Here is a 20,022-nt window from a genome sequence, read left to right on the forward strand (position 1 = left end):
CTGCGCATTTTGAAGCATCAGGCATACGATAACTTTTGTTATTTTCCTTTTTCTTCTTATTTTGCTTCTTAACAGTTGTATATTACTACTATATATATATATATATATATATATATATATATCTTTGTGAGTAGAACTGCCACCTCTTTGGGCTTAAACAGGCCATTTCAAGTTCAAGCTCTGGATTTTGGTACAGTTTCTCTTGGTTGTAGAATTATGGGGAAAAGATAATTTTCATTCAGGGAAATCTGATATTATTTTGTGTTTATGCTTTTCAGGATGTATATAACTTACAAAACTTTAATACTTGTATTATTTACCACACCATTTTAAATCAGGACTGCCAGCTTTTCCCCTGATGTGTGACCTACTTTAAAAATAAATAAGGTCATGAGACATTTTTACATGTGTATCTCTATTTTAAATAAAATATGATAGTTGTAGAATTATTATAATTTTTATTATAAAAAAAACATTAGATAAGTACATACATAAAAATTTGAATCATACTTTAAATCAAGCAATTTATGAGATTTCTGTTATTGATGTTCTCCAGAAAATTATGCCAACCCCTGTTTTAAACTTTGTGTTGGTTAAGGTCCTAAATTGGTAATTAGAAATTTGCATGTATAGTATGCAAGTAAATATTTATCACAGAAGTCCTTATAGTAATTTTTTGTTCTTAATAAATAGCATTTAGCAAATTAATTTTTTAGTTAGAAGATAATTTAAAAATGCCTATTTTATGTGTGAAACTTTTAGGATTGCTTTCACTACCTCTCCCCACCTCCCTCCTGAATTCATCTTTGGGCTAGAGATTTGAAAAGGTGGCAATGCTCTCTGTGAAGCTCATTATTTAACTGGAATAAAAATTACAAATATTGGCAGTTGTTCTGTTTGTGCATGTATGCATGTTATGTCACTATTGGCAATTTAATTATCATAGCAGCAGTTTAGTTGCTTGTGCATGGCCTTAGATGAACTTGCAAACACCACAAGAATAGGTGGACATTTATTCCAGTGATCAATCACTCTTTGACTGAATGATCTAAATATACATTATAATTTTTTTTTTTCAATTTTTATAGCAATTACAATATACCAAAAGTAATTACTGTGTTTACTAGAAATAAAAAAGTAATAAGAATTGTATTGATATTTTTATGCTTTACTTCAGTTTATCAAATAGTTTACCAAACATTAACTGACATTACATTCAAATTAAGCAAAACATGGTTCACAAATATGAAGCTGGAGAGTAAAAAGGAAACTACAAATAAGCAAAACTGCAATCAACATAAGATAATTAAATTATTAATTTTTATTTCATAAATAACAGATGTGTTGGGCTTAAGTTTGTTTGTTTGTTTGTTATTTGGTTTTTAGGAGCATTAGCAACTAAGGCCATATTGCTCCAGGATATGCAGTGGTCATTCCCTGACCTTTCCACATCCACCGTATTTGGTGGTGACGGGCTCGAACCCCGGTCTAATCAAGAAGTGTGTGCTTCTTGATTAGACTGGGGTTACTACGCACTGCTGCTCCTTCCCACCTGGCTATGTGCTTAAGTAATCAGTCAGTGTCTCTTTCCCATTCTGTTTTTTATTTTGATACTTTATTTTTTGCCATATTGCTATTAAATTTCAGTTTCTAAGGTTATATTAAATGATAAGTGCAATTGTTTATTTATTCTTTAGTATTTGAATTTTGTTTTACATTTAAAGTCTCTTTTCCTGTTAATTGCCAAAAGATGATTTTTATGCAATCTGCAAAAGTTGTCTTATAAAATTTGGTTTTCCTTTAGAGTTTATAATTTATCTATAAGCAGTTTTTGTAAGGGCAGCATTGCAGTGAATTTTTAAGAATGTTCAATTAAGTGAGTAGTTTGAAACTGTATACATCTCGGCATACAACTGTTTGCTTCACAATAGTGATGCTTTCCCCTCCCCCTACCACCATAAACAGTCCTGAAGTTTTATCAAGATATATTAATATATATTCTTATGTAATATAAGTCATATTTTATGTCATAGCTGATGTCCAAGTTCTGTAGATTAGTATAATATCAGGGGTGCCCAACCTTTTTAATCTTATCCTTACTGTCAGAAAATGCATTAGCATTAGTATTAGTAGAGACATTTGATGCAAGAAAGCAAGCTTATGCAGCATCAGCCAAAAAAAAATAATAATAAAATAAAAAAAAAAATAATAATAAATAAATAAATAAATAAAAAAAATAACCACTTCCACTTCACCCCTCTGTTCGTTCGAAATACCTGTCCAGCTGAGCCTTAAACTTATTTAGGCTATCAACTTCCACGACAAGGGATGGAAGTCTGTTCCACCAACCAACCACCCGCTGGCTAAAGGCAAATTTCCGCACGTCTTTCCTCAATTTGAATTTATGCCCTCTCAGGTGATTATTCTGAGCAAGAGGGAGAATCCCATCAGTATTGAGCATGCTCAAACCATTCAAGGCTTTATACACCTCTATCAGATCACCTCGCTGGTGCCTAGTCTCCAGACACTAATTTGCAAAACTTAAGCCTTTCTTCGTAAGAGCACCCCTTTGTTCCATTCACTACTCTTGTTGCCCTTCTCTGTACTCGTTCTAGCAGCTCTACATCCTTCTTGAAATGAGGCCTCCAGGCCTGTATACAGTACTCTAGGTGTGGCCTGACCATTGCCTTATACAAAGGAATAATCACCTCCTTATCTCTGCTAGAAAAATTCCTATATATCATTGACAATACACCATGAGCTACTCTTGCAGCCCGTCTGCACTGCTCAGAGAACTTCATATCTGCCTGCACAACCACCCCCAGGTCTTTTTCATTCTCTACCACTGTCAGTGTAGTACCACAGAGTTGATACGTTGCTTTGGGGTTGCTGTTTCCCATATGTAGTACTTTACATTTGTCAATGTTAAACTTCATTTGCCACCTCTCAGCCCATCTGCTCAACCTTTCCAGATCCTGTTCCAGCAGCATAGTGTCAGTAGTGTCCTTGACAACCCTGCCAACCTTTGTATCGTCTGCAAACTTGGACATTAAGCTTGATATACCATCATCAATATCATTTATAAATACAGAAAACAATAATGGACCCAATACTGACCCCTGAGGGACTCCACTAATAACATTAGTCCACGATGAGCAGTGTCCATTGATTACCACTCTGTCTTCTTCCCCTCAACAACCCCTTTATCCATAGCAGCAATTTGCCTCCAATGCCACATTGCTCCAATTTGTGCAGCAATCTTCCATATGCAACAGTATCAAAATAATAAGAGGAGTTTACCTCAATATAGTACGTAGAACACTTCCGTATGATACCCTCCAGAAATTAAAACGGAAAAAACGAAAAAATCGACAACTTACCATTACATTAAAGTAAAATATAAATAATTAAATAATCAATTTAACACAATTCAAAATCAATTTAAAACAATTAAAAATCAAATTAACGCAATTAAAAATCAAATTAACGCAATTAAAAGAATCTAATGAAAATATTCAAAATGATTTGAATATTTTCGTTTTTTCCATTTTAATTTCTGGAGGGTATCATACGGAAGTGTTCTACGTACTATATTGAGGTAAACTCCTCTTATCATTTTACTAATATTATTATCAACGTAGAACATATTGAGTATTACAGCTTAGATTCATACTATCTAAATAAGATCCAAGTATATAATATCAAAGTTATTCCCTGTGACTGCCTCATAGTATCCAATCAAATTGGTCAGGCAACACTTCCCCTTAACAAAACCATGCTGTGTCCGAGCTATAACTGAAGTCTTGTCTAGATGATCCTGCAGTGCTTCTTTAACCAGTGCCTCCATTAATTTTCAGGGAACAGAAGTTAAACTCACAGGTCTATAATTACTTGTGTCAGCCTGTGATCCCCCTTTGTGAATTGGGGTCACATTTGCACATCTCCAGTCCATGGGTACCTCCCCTGAGTCCAAGGAAGCTCTCATAATTATGGCTAAGGGTTTGCTTACTTCCTTTGCTGCCTCCTTTAATATAACTGGATAGATCCCATCCACCCCAGGTGCCTTTCTTGTGTTTATCTTCAACAATTTCTCCTCCACTTGACTCTCAGAGATTACAAGATTCTCTAGCTTACTGCCAGAGTTGAATACACCTCTGGCATTCCCCTCGCTGAATAACTCCTCATGTGTGAATGTCAATGCAAAATATTCATTTAGTTTGTTAGCTACCTGAGCAAGATCATCAACAGTTGACCCATCGATATCAAGTGGACCAATTTGATTCATCCCCTTCCTTCTAGAGTTTACATAAGTAAAGAACTCTTTGCTGTTTTTCTTTGCATCCCTTGCCAAAGATATATCGTAATCTGCCTTCGCCTGCCTAATCTCCTTTGTAACTTGGTTACAGATCAACTTGTATCTATCATAGGCTTCTCTGTCATGTGTTAATTTGTATGTATCCCATGCATTTTTCTTCTCTACCATATGTCTCATTAGTTCACCTGACATCCATTTAGGCCTAAACCTTGAACAATATTTCTTAGTTGGTATGTAAAGCCCAGTAGCTTCCAAGATAAGTTCTTTGAATGCTTCCCATTTTGAATTTGCTCTTGGAAACATCATCAGTTGGTCCCACTGTATAGAATTTAAATACTGTCTCAGTCCATCGTAGTCGCCTTTACGAAAGCAATAACCCTTCCCTTTACCCCTAATGGTAGTTACCTCTTTGAGTAAATCCCACTTCAGCACACTGTGATCACTGCCACCTAGTGGTTCATTTATCTGCAGATTCTTAATGCATGAAGAATCACTACTGATAATCAAATCAAGAGTATTACTCCCTCTAGTTGCCTCCCGAACATGCTGATGTAGAAAACAATCATCCAATAAATCCACAAAAGCCTTGCTAGTGTGTGAAGTGACCAGCCCCCAAATTCCAGTCAATATCTGGGAAATTAAAATCCCCCATTATAAGACTCTCTGATTTACTGGCCCACTCTATTTCCCTGTACAGTTTCTTATTATACTCATCAGAGTCATTAGGCCTATAGCACACTCCTACTCTCAATTTTGATCTTCCAATGCTTATGTCACACCAAACTGACTCGACACTGCACTGTCCAGCGATGTCGACTGGCTTCACTTCCTTGGATTTTATGTATTTCTTAACTAATAGCATAACCCCTCCTCCCTTCCTATCCTGTCTATCCTTTCTGTAGACATTGTACTCCCCAAATTCTAGTTCTGCATTCCTTATATCTGTGTGACACCACATCTCTGAAATCCCAACAATATCTGCCTTTGATGTTTTGAGCAATACCTCAAATTCATCAAATTTATTTACTAAACTCCTAGCATTGGTGTACACGCAAGTATACATGCACCTGTTCTTTTTCTTAGCTACCCTAACACAACTCATGTGTTTACTTGTACCCCAATGATTCCCAGCAGTCTCTGAAATATCCTGCATCTTATTTTCCAGGCTGCTGCTCATTCCAATAGAAGCAGTGCAAGAATCACTTTCACCTCTGCTAGTGGCTACTGTTAATCTATTAGTCCTTGTATCCCCCCAATCTAGCAGTTTTCTGATCCACCTAACACTGCCTCGATAGCATCAGCAAACATTCTTGCACCCTTTCTATTTAAGTGTAACCCATCCCTGTAGAAGCAGTCTCTCCTGTTAACAAGTACAGACCAGGCTGAAAAAAATTCTACCCCTTGAGCCTTGCACAATCTTTCCAGGGCCGAATTGATCGACAGGGCTCTCATCATATACTCCCTCCTATCGTGTCTGGGCAGAATTGCAGACACTTTCATATTCAACCCTAATTCACGGCTTTTTTTCAACAGTGACCTGTACTTGTTAAGTAATTCCGCCGGTCTTCTACTCTTAATATCATTAGTGCCAACGTGTACAACTATATCACCTTTTGTGCCCTTAAAAGATGATATCCGCTCTACAACATCATCAACCTTTGCCCCTGGCTGACATACCCTGGTCCTGTTCCACCTATCCTTTTTATAAAGCATGTTTCCCGTTTCCCTGACAATAGAGTCACCAACAACTACTAGTTCCTTTGGGACCAGCGCATTCTGCCTTGGGGGCTGCCGCTGTGTTGCGCGATGACCAAGTGCAAGCTCTGGCATTGGTGTGGGCAGCTGAGAGCTTGATGGGCCCCTCACTTTTAATCCTTTGAGGGCATCCACCATGTCCTTCAAGCTCTCATATAGGCCCATAACAACACTGAGTTGTCGCCTGATTTCCTTACACTCCTTGCATCGTGCACAAACAAAGACATCCCCCATGGCAGTATCATGTCCCGTACCCGACTGCTCCACAAACATCAAGCAAGTAGTGCATTTTAAAAGGCTGTGATTCAGAGGGCAACTGCCCCCCTCAGTTCTCCTGTGAGCCACACCACTCCCATTAGCTTGAGCCTTTTGCTTTGCTGCTCTGGTTTGAGTCATGATTTCGATTTAATTTCAATAAAATTTCAATTTCAGTGCAAAATTAAAACCCTAAACTTGTATCCCAACACAGTTATAACGCTATATTTATGTTTCAGTATCGAGTGTTATCTACGAAATCCCTTTATATAACTTCCGTATCAAGTTAATTATTAATTATTTATTTTTCTAATTATTTATGTTACGTAACCTAAGTCGTTATATGTATAGTTAAAAGTACAATTTAATTGACAATGAAGTTCAACAAGATTAATAGATTTTACTGATTAATTGACAATATTATGTACTATACTATACTATATTAAGCTTATGCTATCTAGTTCGAGATATTTTGTATCGTGTTACAATGGCGGCAATTTATGATCGGTCAACACGTGGATTTGATACCCTTACCGATACTAAGTAATACCTACAAAATCTCTATTTAAGTTACTTTAAACAAGTATCGTAAATAGGAATATAAAGCTACTCTAGAAAATAAGTTAATATGCCAATTTAAGCTAATAAAACAGAAATAAATCAGAAAAAACTTCTCTGTCCCAGGAGCTACATCCGCACTCAAAATTGCAATGTATTATTACTTTTTTTTTTTTAATATTCTAAATGCTAGTTATTTTTGATCCACTTACCATATCAGAATATGGTAAGTGGATCAATAGTGCATTTACTGCTAGTGGTATGCGTAATATAGATTTGGAACTACTGTTTTATATATATTTTCCATCATGCATATATTTTTTAGATTTAATGTATGTATTTTTTCTTTTTGACAGGGAGAAATGAGAGTTTCAGAAAAATTTGACTGGGTAAGCAGCTCTACCATAAAAATTGTATAAAAAGTACAGTATAAGCCTCTGTAAAATTTAAGTGTATATTGTGAACATTGTCATCCGATTGCCCATTAGAGTATAACGAAAGATGGCTCAGATTTGAATATTTGTGCTCATCAAATTAAGCATTGACCCTCAATTTTTAACCATTTCTTTGACTACCATTTTTTAAAAGTATTTTATGCGGATAAGTTCTATCCACTGAATATTACTATGTTTTTTGATTTATATTATTGGCATCATTAATTTACAAACATTTTGACACTTATTTATTTATTTGTGTGTGTGTGTGTGTGTGTGTGTGTGTGTGTGTGTGTGTGTGTGTGTGTGTGTGTGTGTGTGTGTGTGTGTGTGTGTGTGTGTGTGTGTGTGTGCCCACTTCCAAAAGAAGGAAGTGGTTAGCAGTTTCATTCCCAGCTCATTAGATGATAATTGATCTCTCCTCTTTTTTTCAAACTTGAATAAAATACAAAATTACCCGGGCTAAGGTGAAGCAGAAGCACATTAGATTCTTTGCTTTGATCTGTAATTGGCTTAAATTATCATAAAACACAAGTGCAACATTATTATATCTTTTAAGATTTTTGTTCCTAGAATTTTTTTTTGACATTTTATAATTTTTTGAAAAACATTTGTAAATGTTTAAGAAGATTTAAGATAACTTTATTTTAATGTGTCTATTTTTAACATTTCTTATAAAGAGATTTTTCAGGTATATGACAATTGGTCGATGGGATGATTGGTTGAACAGGACAGTTGGACAGCACACTTAATGTATTACAGATATTTTAGAAAATAATGGTTTTATAGATCTTGATAAATAGATTTTATTTAATTTATTAAATTCAAATATAAAATAATAATAAAAAAAAAACAAATAGAGAAATGAATTAATGTAGTATAGCATGTATACTATTTGCAATAATTACAGTTATCATGGGTAATTTTGAATTGTCAGTATAATGCAAAAGTAGCTTTAGAAGCATTTAATAAATGAATAATGAGTGGTTATGGCTTATTATTATCACATTGTAATATCACTTGATATCTTCTTTTTTAAAAAAAAAAATGAAAAAAATCCACCAACCACCACCATATATCAACCTTGATAACTGTGTATGCATTGTATTTTATTTATAATATACTGTTCTTTTTACTGTAATAAAAACATGACCTACATTTGTTTTTACTGTGGAGCTCTGCATTGAATACTATGGAATTCTGCAGTGAATTTATGCTTCCATTGATGAAAGGTAAATGAAGTGGTTAGGAGATACACCAAGACAGCCATAGGGCTGTCCCAGGGTGTCTTCTAACCACTAACTTTTATTGATATATCAGAGAGGTTTTTAAGTATCCTACACCATTGATTATTGACCATTAGGTGAGTACATTGTTGTGTATTGGCCATTGATTCTGGTTGTCATTTGATAGCTTTAACTGGCAATCTTAGTTAAATGAAATGTTTTTATTCCAGTGGGTAGAGGACCTTGCAACAAAACAGGAGTTTAAAATACATAAATACTTGTAAATCATCTGAAGTGTAGATGATTACCAAATAATTGCTGTAACTGCAGATTTAATAAGTCTTTTGGTTTCTACTATTAAAAGATTGCAGTTGAAATACAGCAAAAGGGGTCAGTTACAACTTCTGAGAAGCAGCAGCAACCAGTATGATAGGTCATATATTTTAATCACAAAAATCACTTTAATTATTCTTTAATGATGATTCATGGTGTGCTGATCATCTGTCCTGTTGACCATCCAGACCAGTCTGGGTCTGGTTTGCTTTTATACTATCTCAGTTTTATACGATTCTTTTTGTAGTTGTTATAGATGCTGATTTTTTTGTTTTTATTTTACAGATTTCCCATTACTATAAAGCTATGGCAGGTGGTGAATATCTTGGATTTAACAATGCAACGTGAGTAAAGTGATACATTTAGAAATAGTGATAATTACCTGTTGAGAGATGTCATTAAATAAAAAAAAGCACATTTATTACTATCATTTATCATAGTCTTCCGTAAAATTGGTTATTTCATTTATTCAATCAGCTTTCTCTCAGAAAGGGAGGCAGCAGACAGAAATTATGCAATTGGCTTTTACATGAAGGAGAATAAATGCTATCCTGAAAAGGCCAATCTTCGAGATGTCATGGATTTTTACTTTCAGGTTTGTATAATGATTGTTTTGGAATGTACATCATTAAATACCTGAAAGTTAATTTTTTTTTTTTTTTTTTTTTGGAAAACTGAATAAAAAAGAAAGTTTTTCAGCAATTTAAGCTATTTAATGAGTAAATAAAGATTGGATTTCAAAAATAAGAAACAACTTAAACAGGGAAGGCCCATCTTTTAAAAAAATATATCCTGATTTGAAATTAAAAGTAAAACCTGTTTCTTTTATGATACTCATCTTTGATACAACTGATCATAAAAATTAGTACAACTTTAGTATCTCTAATGGGGTGTTTAGTTGTGGGATAACAAATAAAAGAGTGGTGGAGAAGTATCTCCTTGATTGCCTGCAGTCTGAGGCTTGTGACTGCAATGTGTCACTTCACACAAGTTGCTTAACACTTTGGAGGAGTAGTGATTCCAACTTGACACAAATGGAAGAGGCTACTGTCTGTGTCTAACTTTTTATCTTTGAGGATTTTAACTGTGCCAGACCTCATAAAAGCCAGTCTTCTAGGAGCCAAACTAGTTGAGGAAGAGGTTGCTGATTACTGTTTCCCCAACCAGGGAAACATGATCTTATGTGGGATTTCTCTAATGCGACTGTGATCTGAAAACCAGCATAAAAATATCATTGGTAGATTGTAGATGGCTCTGTCTTCTAACATCTCCACTAATGCTGGTGTTCCCCAAGGTTTGGTTCTTTCTCTCTTGTATATTAATGACCTTCCGTTGACCAGAAATCCCATCCAAGGTTTTGCTGATAGCACATTGCATTTCCACCTTCCAGTTCGAGAAACCTTGCCCTGCACTAACAGTTTCAACTTCTTGAAGAATCTACTACTAATTCCTTAATTGCTGATCTCCAGGTAATTCTCTAGTGGAGCAAAGATAACTTCTTTGCTCTAGAAGACAGGACTGAGTGTAAACTCAGTCATGTCTTCTACCTTGCAAAAAGTATTCCTCTGCTCCTATGCTTATCTTCAATGACACTCTGATTTCTAGGAAAGCTTATGTAGTATCTCTATTAGGGATTACCGTGATCTCTAATCTCTCTCTCTCTCTCTCTCTCATTGCCAAAAGCACATCTCAAATATTGCTTACTCTGCATCTAAAAAACTGGGTTTTCTCTTTCACTCTTTTCATTATTTTTCTTCTATACAGCTACTCTCTCTCTCTCTCTCTCTCTACAAATCCCAAATCTGCCTTACAATGGAATATTGTTTCCACATCTGGGACAGTATCTCTAATGGGGTGTATCTCTAAAGTGCCCTCTTAGGCTTCTAGACTCCATTCAAAAGAGGTCAGTTAGGTTAATTAAATGACCCATCTATTACAAAATCTCTTCAATCTCTGTCTCATAGACATTCTATTTCTGCTGCATGCCTTTTCTATAGATATTTCCATCGGAACTATTCTTCTGAATTGGATTCTGTAATTCTGCCTTGTTCTTTCTTCCAAACCAAAAAAAAATTGAAGTATGTAAGGCCTTCAAAGAGTTGAATAACTTGATGGCATCTCTGCTCTTTCTGAAATAACACGTATAAGAGGATGTAATTTTAAATCAAAAAAGGATGGTCCCGGAATAGATATGCAGAAATTTCTTTGACTAGAAGATAATTGATTGCTGGAATTAACTTCCACCTAGTGTTGTGCAACTAGATAGCTTGAATAAATTTAATCCTCAATCTGGTAGATAGTGTATTTAATTGGATTATATCAAAAAAAAAAAAAATATATATACAGTCGAACTTCCCTATAACGAATTCGATAAATCCGGCGAAAAAATTCGTTATAGAGAAATTTCGTTATACAGAGAATATCTTTTTTATTAGAAATTGTTATCTAATTATAAAATGAAAACGAATCTACATTTATTTTTAATGTATTTTATTTCAAAAACACTTATTTAAATTACGTTTACACAATTTTCGCCCATAAATATCACAAATTAAAAAAATCTGCAATTTTCGTTTGCACAGTACAATTAAAAAATTGTCTGATTCTCAAAGAAAACCTCACATTTGTTCAGAGCATTAAAAACATTATCAGGAACATTTTCACAAAACTAGACCCATACGCACCGTTTTAAAAGCGTTAATCATTTCTTCGCGAGTTGGCTTTTCTACGGGTTGTTCTGATGCGTCTTCAGCGTCATCGTTAATTTCTTCGTGATCAGGTCGCGTCTAACACTGTTCAGCAGTATTTCATCTTCATTTGGATGTTCTGCTGTGATCTACATAAACATAACTATTCAGTGTTATTTCATTTTCGATGTTTCCAGACGATTCTAATAATGTCCAAAAGTTTTTCAGTTGTGAAAGGGGCAGTTCATCTTGTTCGTCCAGTCGTTGTTCGACTTCTGTATTCAATGCAAATCCCGCTTTCGAAAAACAATTTTGAATAGTGTATTCAGTGACATTGTTTGTCCAAACTTTTGCCAGTTCAGAGTGCATCTCTAAGGTTAATTGTAACCTCCAAGTTTCTATTTTCTGATAACGCATTGACAATCTTCATTATTATTGTCTTTCGATAATGAAATTAAAAATTTTTAATAATGCTTTGGTCCATTGGCTGGAGTTTTGACGTTACGTTTGGTGGTAAAAACAACTTCGCACTTTAAGTTTCGCAGGATGTGTCAGTTACCAACACGATTTTCCTTTTGTTATACGCTTGTCTAGTTTTAATATCCATTCTTCAAAAATATCACTTGTCATCCATGCTTTTTTATTAATAGGTGTAGTCAACTTCCAAAGATTTTGTGCCTCTAAAACATCTTGGGTTTTTTGATATTCCGATGACTAAAAGTCTTAATTTTTCACTTTCTGTCATATTTGCTCCAACTAGCACAGTGATTCTTTCTTTGCTTTGTTTTCCGCCAAAACATTTATCATCCTTAAAAGCAAGTGTTCTATTCGGTAAACATTTAAAGAATAAACCCATTTCGTCAGCATTAAAAACATCCTTACGCTCATATTCTTCCAAAATCTTCTTTAAAGTATTGTTCCTCCAACTGATCTTCTTCGCTTACATTAACACTTTCTCCACAAATAACCTTTTCCACAATTCTGTGGCGCTTCTTAAATTTATCTAGCCACCCAGTGCTCGTATTAAATTCTGTATGTCCAAGGGACTGTGCAAATTTCAGAGCTTGTTGCTTAATTATTAGGCCCGATATTGGAATATTCTTTTCACGTATCATTTGCACCCATTTTAGAACAGCTTTATCAACATCTTCGTATATACCCAACTTAATTCGCTTCTTGTCTGCTCCTCCTTCAATTGCATTTAAAATTGATTCTCGATTTTTTTAAAATCGTAGATAAACTGCTTGCAGTTGCCATATTTCTCCGCAACATCTTTTTTCTTAAAACCCTGGTCAATATCATAACAATCTTTGCTTTATCATTAATACTTAAACACTTTCTCTTCGACATTGTTTTCGCAATTATAAAAATTACTCTACTGCAGTTCTTGCCGAATACATACACCGCAAACTTCGCTAAGCTGGCCAGTAGTGAATTGTTAGTACCGCCTACTCAATGACGTTCGCTTGCCAATTCAACAGTATCACTCACTTTGAAGAAATATACGACTTTGTGAATTTCTTTTATTCTGCTTTCATTCGTATATACACGAAAGAAAATTTATGATTAACGTATGCTGTATGTTACTTTTCAGAAAAAAAAAAAAAAATACAAGAGCATATAGCCTAGGTGATTGATGACGAACGAAATAAAAAAAAAAATTCATGAAAACCATCTATTGGGAGTCCAGTTAGACGAGAACGGACATACCACATAATGATTGACAGGAAGGTCACGTGGTACAGTTGAGGTGAGAAGCGAATGTCACTCAGTAGGCGTTACTAAAAACCGACTATGGTAGCATTCTATGTATTGCCGCCGCAGCACGCTTACCGCTTAAAGGCTTACCGCAGCGAATTTCGCTTTCCCCTGAGCCAACATCAATTTACAAATCTACCCTATTTATTGTAACGTTTAAGACCACTTTTAAGAAAACCCATTTGGTTTAATAACTGTAACAAAAATGAAACAAAGACCCTCCTACGGGCGTCAATGGCCGCAAGTGGTCACTAAAAGGATGATTATTTAATTCCAGATGCTAATGCGCAATTTCGGAAGGAAGGAGGCAGTATATTTGAGCGGCTGTTTAGCAGTAAATGCTTGAAAATCTTCAAAAATGCTTTTACTAATTTTTTTAAAAATTCGTTATAGAGAGACTAACACTTCGTTATATGGGGTTAATTTTACATGTAATTTCGTTTCAAGGTGCAATGTTTTGCGAAAAAATTCGTAATATAGAGAAATTCGTTAAATAGAAGTTCGTAATACAGAAGTTCCACTGTATATATATTATATAAATGGGTATTCAATGTAACCCATTAAACATAAGGTTTAAAGAGTATATATGAAAAGAGGTGTACAGTTGATGAAATGGTTCCAGTGAATGCAAGATTAATAAATGAGGTATGACAGATGCACCTAAAAGTGCAAAGCAGCATTAAAGGATGTAAGAGTATATATAATGAGTATTTTTATGCAGGGAATTTCAGACCTGCTGAGAGTCATTGTGGTACAAGTAAACACATGGGTTGTGTTAGGGTAGCTAAGAATAGGAACAGTTGCATCTATACTTGTGTGTACATCAATGCTAGGAGTTTGGTAAATAAATTTGATGAATTTGAGGTGTTGGTCAAAACATCAAAGGCTGATATTGTTGGGATATCAGAGACATGGTGTCACACAGATATAAGGAATGCAGAACTGGAATTTAGTGAGTACAATGTGTACAGGAAGGATAGACAGGATAGGAAGGGAGGAGGGGTTATGCTGTTAGTTAAGAAACACACAAAATCCAAGAATGTACAGCCAATCGACATCGCTGGTCAGTGCAGTGTCAAGTCAGTTTGGTGTGACATAAGCACTGGGAAATCAATATTGAGTAGATGTATGTTATAGGCCTAATGACTCTGATGAGGGAAATAGAGTGGGCCAGTAAATCAGAGAGTCTTATAATGGGGGATTTTAATTTCCCAGATATTGACTGGAATTTGTGGGTTAGTCACTCACACACTAGCAAGGCTTTTGTGGATTTATTGGATGATTGTTTTCTACATAAGCATGTTCGGAAGGCAACTAGAGGGAGTAATACTCTTGATTTGATTATCAGTAGTGATTCTTCATGCATTAAGAATCTGCAGATAAAGAACCACTAGGTGGCAGTGATCACGGTGTGCTGAAGTGGGATTTACCCAAAGAGGTAACCACCATCATTGTCCTGAGTTGATGGCGGTCTCGGGTGGACTGTGAGCTCCTGTGCTTGTAATAAGCACTTGTCTAATATGTGGGTTGGGTAGCCACAATTGATCAAGTCTGTCCTCACTCTAGAAATCTCGTTGTGCCTAGCTTCATCTGTGCTGGAATGGCACTCTATTCTCCAAGCCCTGGAGAATAGAGTGCTTATTACAAGCAAAGGAGCTCTCAGTCCACCCGAGACCACCATCAACTCATGTCAATGTACCTACTGCCTACATTCCATACTATCCAGGCATGTCGGGCCAGATGTCAAAAATCCTCCGAGAATACTGCATAAAATGCATGCAGCTGCCTGGTACAAAGTTACGTTCGCTAGTTTCCAATATAAAGACCCTGGTCACCCCTCTCTTACGCAGCAGTGTAATATACCGCATAGCCTGCAAAGACTGTGACAGCTGCTACATAGGAGGGACCTCGAGACGTCTTCAAGACCGCCTTGCAGAACATGACAGAGTGATTTGCCTTGCTGAGACCGACCAGTTCGCAATTGCAGAACACTTCTGGTCCACCCACCACGACCTCAATCCCAAGCGTGACTATGAAGTAATTGACCATTCCCAACACTTTTGCCACCGCTTCTGGTTAGAGTCACTAATTATATTGTGTAATTCGAGAGCCATGAACCGCTGCAAAGGCATGAGACTACACCCCATCTTAGAGGCAACTGTTTTAAGTCTAGATGAGCGCTGGAGAAAAAACTACGCACGTCCTTGCAGCAACAATGAACACCAGTTTAATGATTGATTGGCCTACCTCGTGCCCTCGCACGTCTCACTGCTTGCACAACTGTGTCCGTTAGAATAATTTTATCTCTAAAGTTTCCATTTCTGTTGACAAAGAGGCACGTTCAGCCTCGAAAGCTACAAGTATCTATTTGCGATTAAAGATATTTTATTTTACTGGTTATACGCAGAATTATTTGTTAAATACTCATTTAGTTTGTTAGCCACCTAAGCAGGATCATCAAAAGTTGAACCATCAAAATACAGTGGACCAATCTGATTCATCCTCTTCCTTCTAGAGTTTACTTAGGTAAAGAACTCTTTGCTGTTTTTCTTTGCATCCTTTGCCAAAGGATACAGAACAGCTTATATCTATCGTAGGCTTCCATGTCACCCATTAATTTATATGCATCCCATGCATTTTTCTTCTCTGCCACACGTCTCATTAATTCATCTGACATCCATTTAGGCCTAAACCTTGAACAATATTTCTTAGTTGGTATGTAAAGCCTAGTAACTTCCAAGATTAATTCTTTGAATTCTTCCCATTTTGAATTTGCTGTTGGTAACATCATCAGCTTGTCCCACTATATAGAATTTAAATACTGTCTCAGACCTCCGTAGTCACCTTTACGAAAGCAAAAACCCTTCCCTTTACCCTTGATGGTTGTTACCTCTTTGAGTAAATCCCACTTCAGCACACTGTGATCACTGCCACCTAGTGGTTACTTTATCTGCAGATTCTTAATGCATGAAGAATCACTACTGATAATCAGATCAAGAGTATTACTCCCTCTAGTTGCCTCCCAAACATGGTGATGTAGAAAACAATCCTTCAATAAATCCATAACAGCCTTGCTATTGTGTGAGTGACCAACCCACAAATTCCAGTCAATATCCGGGAAATTAAAATCCCCCATTATTAAGACTCTCTGATTTACTGGCCCACTCTATTTCCCTCATCAGAGTCATTAGGCCTATAACATACATCTACTCAATATTGATTTCCCAGTGCTTATGTCACACCAAACTGACTCGACACTGCTCTGTCCAACGATGTCGATTGGCTGTACCTCCTTGGATTTTGTGTTTCTTAACTAATAGCCTCCCTTCCTATCCTGTCTATCCTTCCTGTACACATTGTACTCCCCAAATTCCAGTTCTGCATTCCTTATATCTGTGTGACACCACATCTCTGATATCCCAACAATATCAGAGACGTGGTGTCATGTGGCCTTTGATGTTTTGACAAACACCTCAAATTCATCAAATTCATTTACCAAACTCCTAGCATTGGTGTACACGCAAGTATACATGCAACTGTTCCTATTCTTAGCTACCCTAACACACCCTATGTATTTACTTGTACCACAATGACTCCCAGCAGTGTTTGAAATTCCCTGCATAAAAATACTCATTATATATACTCTTGCATCCTTTAATGCTGCTTTGCATGTTTAGGTGCATCTGTCATACCTGATTTATTAATCTTGCATTCACTGAAACCATTTCATCAACTGTATACTTATACCCATTTATATAACATATATATATATATTTTTTTTTTTTTTTTGATATAATCCAATTAAATATACCATCTATCAGATTGAGGATTAAATTTATTCAAGCTATCTAGTTCCACAACACTAGGTGGAAGTTAATTCCAACAATCAATTATCCTCTAGTCAAAGACAAATTTCTGCATATCTATTCCGGACCATCCTTTTTTGATTTAAAATTAAATCCCCTTATACGTGATATTTCAGAAAGAGCAGAGATGCCATCAGGTTATTCAACTCTTTGAAGGCCTTACATACTTCAATTTTTTTTTGGTTTGGAAGAAAGAGCAAGGCAGAATTACAGAATCCAATTCAGAAGAATATTTCCCTCATCATATTTCCACCTATTCGATGGAAGTATCTATAGAAAAGGCATGCAGCAGAAACAGAATGTCTATGAGACAGAGATTGAAGAGATTTTGTAATAGATGGGTCATTAATTAACCTTACTGACCTCTTTTGAATGGAGTCTAGAAGCCTAAGAGGGCACTTTAGAGATACACCCCATTAGAGATACTGTCCCAGATGTGGAAACAATATTCCATTGTAAGGCAGATTTGGGATTTGTAGAGAGAGAGAGCTGTATAGAAGAAAAATAATGAAAAGAGTGAAAGAGAAAACCCAGTTTTTTAGATGCAGAGTAAGCAATATTTGAGATGTGCTTTTGGCAAGAGATAGAGAGATTAGAGATCAGGGTAATTCCTAATAGAGATACATAATCTTTCCTAGAAATCAGTGTGTCATTGAATATAATCATAGGAGCAGAGGAATCCTTTTTGCAAGATAGAAGACAGGACTATGTTTTAGACGGATTGAAATCAACTAAGTTATCTTTGCTCCACTGGAGAATTACCTGGAGATTAGCAATTATGGAATTAGTAGTATATTCTTCAAGTAGCTGAAACTGTTAGTGCAGCGCAAGGTTTCTTGCCGAGCACTAACAGAAGGGCAACAAGATTAGTGAATGGAACAAAGGGTTGCTCTTACAAAGAAAGGCTTAAGGTTTGCAGATAACAGTTTGGACACTAGGCACCTGCGAGGTGATATGATTGAGGTGAATAAAACCCTGAATGGTTTGAGCATGCTCAATGCTGACGGGATTCTTCCTCTTGCTCAGAATAATCACCCGCGAGGACATAAATTCAAATTGAGGAAAGACAGTTGTAGGGTAGATGTGCAGAAGTTTGCCTTTAACGAGTGGGTAGTTGATTGGTGGAACAGACTTCCATCTTTTGTTGTTGAAGTTGATAGCCTAAATAAATTTAAGGCTGAGCTGGACAGTTATTTGGAACGAATGGAGGGGTGAAATTGGAGCCTTTTTTTTTTTTTTTTTTGGCTGATGCTGCATAAGCTTGCTTTCTTGTATCGTGTGCCTCTACTAATGCTAATAAGTTGTATTAGTATATTGATTTAAGTATGCATAAATGGATGTGAAAATTAAACAAAGTGCCAGTAACTAGAAGGGCGAGGAAAGTAGAAAAAGAAGCGTAGTAGATTTGTGAAAGGTGAAAGAATGTTAATATCCTGGAGGTTATGATGAATTTAGAAAATTATGGGCTGAATTGCCCAGCCAATATAAAGTGGGAGAACTGTAAAGTAAATTAATACATCAAAATACTAATAAATTAGCATTTATTAGTATTTTAATGAAAATGATATAGCTGTCATCAGATATGGGGTGGAAACATTTTTAGTAAATGGTCTAATATAGGTAATGCAAAAATTCTTGATCTGATGTCAGCTGAAATAAATACTATGAATAAATTCTTGCTATCCTACTTCTATTGTTATTTTTCGTCTTTATTTATTTAAAATACTCCTTTCTCCCTTGCCATCCTCAATTTAATACCTCACCCTTATACTATTTGCTTTTCTAAATCTATTTTTAAAATACATTGATTTCCTATCTATACAAAATTAAATCCTACACTAAATTCTACATATTTATATTAAACATATTGTGATATTAAACATTTTTATCCCAACTCGATACTTATTTTTACCTAAATAAATTACGCTGCGTTGGGACTACCTTGTCTATACTGTATTAGAGAGTGCTAATTTCATTTTCGTTGCTTTTTTGGCCTTTCACTTTTCTTCTACTACTGTGGACAAGTATAGAAATGCAGTTCCTGATACACGGTCAGATGTAGTCTCCTGATGAAATACCTGATCATGTATCAATATTTATTTCAGTTGACATCAGATCAAGCATTTTTGCATTACCTATATTAGACCATTTACTAAAAATGTTTCCCCCCCCACATTTAATGACAGCTATACCATTTTGATTTTATTTTTATTTTCATTTTATTTGCATTTTATTAGTATTTTAATGTATTCATTTTACTTTACAGTTACTCCACTTTATATTGGCTTGGCAATTCAGCCCATAATTTTCTTAATTCATCATAACATCTAGGATATTAACATTTGCATTAGTAGAGGCATACGATGCAAGTAAGCAAGCTTATGCAACATAGGCAAAAAAAAAAAAAAAAAAACATCCCATTTGACCCCTCCATTCGTTTCATATGCCTTAAATTTATTTAGGCTATCAACTTCCACAACAAAAGATGGAAGTCTGTTCCACCAATCAACTACCTGCTGGCTAAAGGCAAATTTCTGTACATCTATTCTACAACTGTCTTTCCTCAATTTGAATCTGTGCCCCCTCAGGTTCTTAATCTGAGCAAGAGGAAGAATCCCATCAGCATTCAGCTTATTCATCCCCTTCACCGCCTTATACACCTTAATCAGATCACCTTATAGGTGCTTACTCTCCAGGTGCTGCAATTTGCAGAACTTAAGCCTCTCTTGGTAAGAGCACCCCTTTGTTCCCCTTACCAATCTTGTTGCCCTTCTTTGTACTCGTTCTAGCAACTCTACATCCTTCCTAAAATGAGGCCTCCAGACCTGTACACAG

At 35.7% G+C, this 20,022-nt stretch overlaps 1 protein-coding gene across 1 annotated transcript in view; it reads left to right on the forward strand.

Moving 5' to 3' along the window:
- Positions 1-20,022, forward strand: part of GLS (glutaminase) — a 207,017-nt gene that overhangs the window by 103,682 nt on the left and 83,313 nt on the right. Inside the window, exons 8-10 of the mRNA XM_090388434.1 lie at positions 7,240-7,272; positions 9,162-9,220; positions 9,354-9,471. Coding sequence (XP_090244560.1) covers positions 7,240-7,272; positions 9,162-9,220; positions 9,354-9,471 — 210 coding nt within the window. The remainder of the gene's footprint in view (positions 1-7,239; positions 7,273-9,161; positions 9,221-9,353; positions 9,472-20,022) is intronic.

The sequence above is a fragment of the Mastigoproctus giganteus genome, chromosome 14, assembly GCF_048544385.1.
Source record: "Mastigoproctus giganteus isolate SK-2022 chromosome 14, ASM4854438v1, whole genome shotgun sequence".
Lineage (NCBI taxonomy): Eukaryota > Metazoa > Arthropoda > Arachnida > Uropygi > Thelyphonidae > Mastigoproctus > Mastigoproctus giganteus.